The sequence below is a fragment of the Condylura cristata genome, unplaced genomic scaffold (genome assembly GCF_000260355.1).
Source record: "Condylura cristata isolate star-nosed mole 26May11 unplaced genomic scaffold, ConCri1.0 scaffold00015, whole genome shotgun sequence".
NCBI lineage: Eukaryota > Metazoa > Chordata > Mammalia > Eulipotyphla > Talpidae > Condylura > Condylura cristata.
In genome coordinates, this window is record NW_004567116.1 from 35,997,445 (window position 1) to 36,004,749 (window position 7,305).

Below are 7,305 nucleotides of genomic sequence, written 5' to 3' on the forward strand. Positions count from 1 at the left end.
AAGTACCACATTATGAAGATCTCCAGAGCCACCGCAGCACAAGTTCAATCCCCCGCAAGGGAGCTGACCCACATGGTGTGGCAGAGACCTCTCCTGACTGGCCTGCCGCTCCCCTCAGCAGTGTGCCTTGTTGATCTGCCCGTTCTGCTCCCTGCTCTGTCTCTGGTGAATCTTCTTACCCACTCCTCTGGCCTGTACTCCGGTTCTATATGGATAAATAAATCTTTAAAAAAAATGTAGAAGCAGGGGATTCCACGGTGGCACAAAGGGTTAAGTCGTAGCACTATGAAGCTATCCACAGCAGACCAGGGAGATGACCCACATGGCACAGCAGACCTCTCCTGTCTCACCCACTGCTCTTCTCAGTAGTCTATCTGCTCCCTGCTGTGTCTCTGATGAGTCCTCTCACTGCCCTCCCAACTCTGACCTGCACCCTATGCATAAATAAATCTTTTTAAAAGCAGAAGCCTTTCACTGTGCAGCTCTTTTCCATTGTATGTGAAACTCAAATCTTGATTTCCTTATAACTAAGAACTTCATTCTGAATTAGAGGAGTAGGCATTCCAGAAAATTGTCATTTGTTAATAATTCCAGAAGATAGCCGATTTTTTTTTCCTAGTGAAGCACAGGCTTTGTAATCATAGCAATGGGGTGAGAGAAAGGCAAAAGGAAATTTTTGCCAGTGGCCACAAACACATACTAAAATACAGATGTGTACATATACTATCCACCTTAGAACCTGTGTCATCAGAGGTTATCCAAAAGTGGTGAGGTGGGAATTCCTGGGGACAAGCAGGATGGTAGCAGTTACTGTCTGACCAGCAATGCACTTTTATCTGAACTCAGTTGGGGAAGAACTGGGAATAAAATACCCAGACTCCAGGATTCCACCAAACTCTGAATGATCAACTATCGCAGAAACAGTTCCCCCTCCTAGCACAGGAAGAACAGACAACGGCCTAAAACTCTGGAGTACTCTACGTGACTGCAGAAATTAGGCCGACTTGGGCAAACAAAATACATATAGGCAGTATTAATAAATATTTATAGACAGTGTTAATAAATTCCAAAATTGTACTATTGACTCTTGATTTATTACTATTATTGAATAACCAGCTTGGTAAACAAAGCTCAAACTGAAACTTAATTTCAATGAAATAGAATTATTGCAGGTAAATGAAAAACTTAAGGCCAGCTGACTATATAGAAACTTTTATTGCATAATTAGCTGAAATTTAAACACCATGTAATATTCAATCAAGTCCTATTTCTTAAACCAAAGAGTAATCCCGTTGAAAATAAACTAACATAGTCTTATTGTGAAAGAATTTTAATAGGATACTGTGCATAAAACACCTAAAGTTACTCCCTTGGGGGTAAATGTCCAGTCAAACAGGATTGGCCCAAGGTGGACAGACCACGGAAGCCCAAAAGCTTGCCACCAGGCTAGGCCACCTTCTGGCAGGGAACCACAGAAAAGGGCCATGAGGGAACAAGCAAGTCTGGAAAAACAGCAAAGTTCAAGTACAAATCAAGGTAGCTCTCACTACCTCTCTCCCAAGTATCTCTACATGTCTGAGAGTCCATGTGCCCTTCCAAGTCCATTGTGTATGTCCCAAACTGAAAAGCCAACAGACTTTCACACGTCTGTTCCACATGCTTCCAAATCTCTCCTCCAAGGCTCTTCTCCCAGTTTTCTTCAGTTTCTCCTTCCCACTCAGCTCTGCCCTTCATTTGGTGAAGCAGGGAACACAGAATCCCCCTTTTTATGCAGATTACACTCCATAACAATTTTATTTCTCACAATACAGGGCAGTTGTGGGTTTCCTGACCAAGATTATAAGAAAATTAACACAGCTTTTAAGTATGTTATTCCAGGTAAAACTGCTATGCTATGGCATGACAAGACTTCTAAGCACAACTTCTCCTTTTAGGTCATATCATTTATAGTATTTTCTGCTTAATTCTTTCATTTTCTCAGTCAATGCAGAGAAAATGAGATCGCAAATTTTTGACAGAAGTGTTAGGGGTGTTCCTTGGGAGAACAGGAATTGGTAAATTAAACATCTCTCCTAATGTACATAATATTTAGGAAAAATATGACACAAGGCAAAATGAACACCTTGCTAATGAATAAAGGATGTTAAAATGCAAAAGGAAGCAGCAAAGAAAAGGTGGCAGAATGCTGTAAATAAGCTCAGTGCCCTAGGTCCCCCAAGGTAAAAGACACTGCAAGGAAGGAGGGGTGAAGAAGGTTTAAGAGTTTGGCTTGCAAATGGTCATGGGAACTTTGCAATTCATAAGATTAAAATATGGAAGAATTCTCTTAGGAAAAGCACACTTGGAGTATTCATAGATGAGTGACCCATGGTTTGTGATGTTGTAAAATGAGACAGTACCTGCTTCGTAGTCTAGGAAAACCCCAACACGAGTAGGAGGGACAGTCATGGAAAGAGTCAAGATCTTGGGATCATGACAGCAAGTGTCATCAAAAGCAGTATATACTGATTGACTGTGTAACCTTATAACCCACATGTGAAATCCAGGTTGAAATCTAGAGTAAAAACTGAAAATAGGATTGGACATCTTATTTTTTTTGCCAAAAATTGGTAGATCTGGTACAAGAACATTATTATTTTTTAGACAATGGCTTTCTCCGCACACACCCAGAATCCAGGCAATTTTTTTGGATACATCTACCTCCCAGTAATGTTTCCCATTCATGAAAACTGGTGATCCCATGACAGAATAATCTTCATAACTGGCATCTGGATGTTCTTTCATTGGATAATTGTTGCACAGAACTCTCATTTTTCTGCCATTTGCAGAAATCTCAACATTGGAGTTACTGATGATCTGGTTCAAGGTGACATCAACTACAGAAAAATTAAAGGTTTGGATGAGGGATGTTGTAGTCTTTATAGAAGACATTGTGAGACGAATCATGAGAATAGCTTAACAGAATATAAAGAACTTTGGCCTTAGGGAGAAACAAATATACTGCAGAATCAGTAGTCTGCATGTAGTATTAGAATGAAAAACATGAGTTTTAAAGTATGAGCTTTACTAGTAGTCAAAAAATTCTAAAAGATAAGGTGAACAGAGTAGAGTGGTTTGATGACAAGAAGATTTATCCTTACCCCAGTAGAATCGCTTATCTGTTAGTTCTGAAATGATTTAAAAAAAAAAAAATTCTGTTATATGCTGCTAAGTATCAGAGGATCCAGCACTGAAATCTACTTCCTCTCTAGATTAAGGGAAGTTATTGGAACTATGGAAGGTAGTAAACTAGTAAATAAAAGTAGCACTGATACCTGGCCAATCCCCACTAAACAGGATCATTTCATTAGCCATGGTGTCCATTGCCCTGTCCACACTTAAAAGTTGAATTTCTTCCTCATTTGGCCCCTGCCATTGCAACAACCCCAGTCACCCAACTGGCTGACCATTCCTCACCATTAAGCCTTTGCAGCATCCCTTTTAGATCTGGAGGTAGAAACACACGTCTTTCTCGTTGGGGTAAAACTTTTGGCTCCTTCAGGGTCAATGTGCAAGATCTAGAATGAGAAAAATAGATTCCCATGCCTCTAACATATTGTCCTTTCAAAACTACTGACTTCTTATTTCTTTACTCCAGGGAATGCACTTGAACTCTTATCTGGAAACTATGAGAAAAAAAAAATTAGATACCTGACCTCAGAGTCAGAAAAAAAGGGCTGACTACCTCTATGCGACTTTGGATGGTAAAGAGCACAGTTTCTTGCTTCCAGATTTTAACAAAAGTTTATTAGCCATATGGAAGTTGGTCCATGTGGCTCAGAGGATCTCTCCTGTCTTGCCTGCTGCTCTTCTCAGAAGTGTTTAACAACTGTAACCTCTTGAAAAAAAAGACATTATGAATGAACTCCAGACAAACAATGGTCTGAATTTCATGTGTTCAGAAAGAAGGAGGCTGATGCTGCCAGGTAGTTATGAATTAAAGTAAGATACTAACTCTTGATACTGAAAGCTAGAGTATGTGACAAGACTTGTTTATACCAGGGCCAGAATATCCCATATAATTAAAATCTGGTTTTGGAATCTAAACAGAACCATATAGAATGAGTTGATCTAGTCTATGAAATTTACATAGAAAAGTATTGTTGCTAATTCTGAGTGCCTGGTTAAAAAAAGAGATCCAGGCTTTCCACTATAACGGTGAAGCACTTACCATATACAAGAATTCTAGATACAAGCACACAGATGAATAAAATTTATAAAGTCAGAGGTATGATACTCAGAAGTTTAATCTTTTTTTATTAATTTTTTTCCTTATATCCTTGTAGCTCCCACAGTTTTCCTACCACTGTATCACCCTTGAAACTTTATTATATATCCCCTTGAACTCTTCCCTCTTCTGTTTTGACCCCCTTCCCACCTCTTCCTTTGCTGTATGCCTTGGATCTATGGTCAGCTTGCTAGTTTTGACTTTTCTCGACCTTTCGTTTGGTTTCTCTACATTCCACATATAAATGAAACCATCACTAGTTAGCTTTTTCCTTCTGATTAATTTTGGCCAGCATAATCCTTTTCCAGCTCCATCTACTTTGCTGCAAATAGTTTGGCTTTTTGATTGCTAAGTAATATTCCATTGTGTAAATACACTAAAACTTTTTGATACATTCATCTATTTGGGGTATTTGGGTTGTTTCCATATTGAATATTGTAAATAGTACTGCAATAAACATAGGAGTGTAGTTTTCCTTTCAAATTAGTGGTTTTGTGTTCTTTGAGTAGATTCCTGAGATTGTAGGATCACTGGGTCATATGGAGGATACATTTTTAGTGTTCTAAGGAATGTCCTCCCAGCTTCCAGTGGCTGGACCAGTTTACATTTCCACCAGCAGTGTAACAGGGATCCTTTATCTCCACAACTGCATCATTTGTTGTTTCCATTATTTTTTATTTTATTTTATTTTTTAATGTGGACTATTCATACTGGAGTGAGGTGGTATCTCGTTGTGGTTTTGACTTGGATTTCACTAGTAACTAGTGATGTTGAATATTTTTTCATATGACTGTTGGCCATTTGTCAAATGTTTTATCCTTAAAAATACTACTGACCCAAACTGGCAGTTTCCTATCCTTGCAATTCCTTTCCATAGAATCTGGTCTATTCTCAATCCATGTTTTATAAACAGAAATTTAAGAAAAAAGTATACCAATAGTTCTTCACTTACAATGATACTGCATTGTTAGTAAACACCAAATTACCTTAAAAAGCATTAAACATCTTTTCACAACACAAAAGCCCACTGCTGGCCTACCACACATACCTTTGTAGGATGTCATTCACATCCTAGGAGAAAAATAAAAATACAATTAATTAAAAACCATGAGTCAAGAAGTAATAGGTCCTACACACTTAGAAGACCTCATCAAATTCCCTCAGCCCCCTGGTTAGGTGGTTTATAGTCAGTCCCATTGTGAGAGCCAAATGCAAAGACAAGACCTTGACTGGATGTTCCAGAGCTCACATGAGCTGTCAGGTTTCCCAAAAGATAAAATCAGTTTTGACTCTTGTGTTAATCAAGTATGTATCTGGAGATGAGACACATTTATAAGGAAATTTAGAAACCCATAATTTTATCCCCTAAATGCAGACTCCCTCTGAAATGATTGAATAATTCAAGGGTTTTCCATGTATTCAGCAGAAATGTAATATTTAGACTATTATTTGTCAAACATTTAGCTAGGCTTAGGAGAATTTAAAAAATTACAATATTCTTCAAGAAGTTTGCATGACTTTTTATGAGTGCACACAGAAACAGTTAATGTAGGCCTGTTTCTCTGTTCTCATGTTAAACTCTCGACAAGTAACTTCATCCCTTCCCTTGAATTCTATTCTATTTTCACTCAGTTTTATCTCTAAACTGCAGAGTAATATATTCATTGGAAAAGAAGTAACAAGAACCAATAACTTAGAATATCTCCATAACTTCACCAAGTTGTTAAATCAACACAATTAAAAAAAAAAGAAAGAAACCACACATACAACTAATACAACTATTTCAAGGGTTACCAGGGAAAAAAACTGCAAAAAAATTGAATATAAGTTGGATTGAATGAAAATAAAAGCTGAACAACAATAATGTATGGAATACAGTTAAAGCAATACATTTAAATTATCAAACACTAAACTAGAAAAGATGTTTATCAATCAGGTTTCTAAATTTCCATTTTATAAAAACTAGAAAAGGAACTGTAGACCAACCACACAGCATACATATAATTTGTAGAGAACAGAAACAATGATTAAACATAAAAGAAATCGGCCCTCCCTGGTAGCGCAGAGGGTTAAAGCACAGCACTACAAGCTGGCCGCAGCTGCTTGCCTCCCACCCAGGAGGTGACCCACATGGCACAGCAGACCTCGCCTGTCTCCTGTCTCGCCCGCCTGCTCCCCTCAGCAGTGTACTTCCCACTCTGCCTCTGGTGAATCCGAATCCTCTCACTGCCCCTGTACCTCTGGCCTGTACCCCAGTTTTGTATGCACAAATAAATAAATCTTTAAAAAATAATAAAAATAAAAGAAATCAATGAACTGTACAAGTTAGTTCTATAAAAATATCAATAAAATCCAGTAAACACAAACTAAAAAAAGGGAAAAAGCAAATCACCAAAGAAAAATAAATAAAATAGGATGGAAGAGGTCCCTCCCTGGTGGCACAGTGGGTTAAAGCGCAGCACTAGGAAGCTAAAGCCACTTCCGCATGAGTTCAATCCCCGCCTACCCCGGAGGTGACCCACATGGCGCGGCAGACCTCCTGACCCATCCCACTCCTCCCCTTAGCAGTGTACTACGGTCAGTCGGCCTGTTCTGCTCCTCACACTGCCCCTGCACCTCTGGCCTGTAATCCAGTTCTGTATGAATAAGTAAAAAAAATCTTTAACAAAAAAAAGGGATGGAAGAAAGCCCAGCACTCTAGAGACTTTTTAATCAATGGAACCGCAGAGAATTTCACTCTGCAATTTCTCTTTCTCATATTATCCTTTAAACATTCTTATTTATCTTTTCAAACTAAAGGAGCTTTCTCTTCCAACCACCAAAGTACCCACAGTCCTGATCACCATGAGCGGACTCCCCCAACCCCTCTACCTGGACCATCACCACTACACACACACACACACACACACACACACAAACACAGCAGACTCCCCCAACCCCTCTACCTGGACCATCACCACTACACACACACACACACACACACAGCGGACTCCCCCAACCCCTCTATCTGGACCATCACCACTACACACACACACACA

The 7,305-nt window shown here is 39.0% G+C and overlaps 1 protein-coding gene across 2 annotated transcripts in view; it reads right to left on the reverse strand.

Annotated features, from left to right (window-relative positions):
• Positions 1-1,407: 1,407 nt before the first annotated feature.
• Positions 1,408-7,305, reverse strand: part of LOC101620936 (tripartite motif-containing protein 34-like) — an 18,421-nt gene continuing 12,523 nt past the window's right edge. The window contains exons 6-9 of one of the 2 annotated variants that reach the window (XM_012725050.1): positions 5,316-5,338; positions 3,457-3,557; positions 3,141-3,167; positions 1,408-2,876 (exon numbers count right to left, since the gene is read on the reverse strand). In XM_012725050.1, the coding sequence (XP_012580504.1) occupies positions 2,257-2,876; positions 3,141-3,167; positions 3,457-3,557; positions 5,316-5,338 (771 nt within the window). In that variant the 3' untranslated portion in view covers positions 1,408-2,256. The remainder of the gene's footprint in view (positions 2,877-3,140; positions 3,168-3,456; positions 3,558-5,315; positions 5,339-7,305) is intronic. The other variant, XM_012725051.1, reaches the window with a different exon arrangement.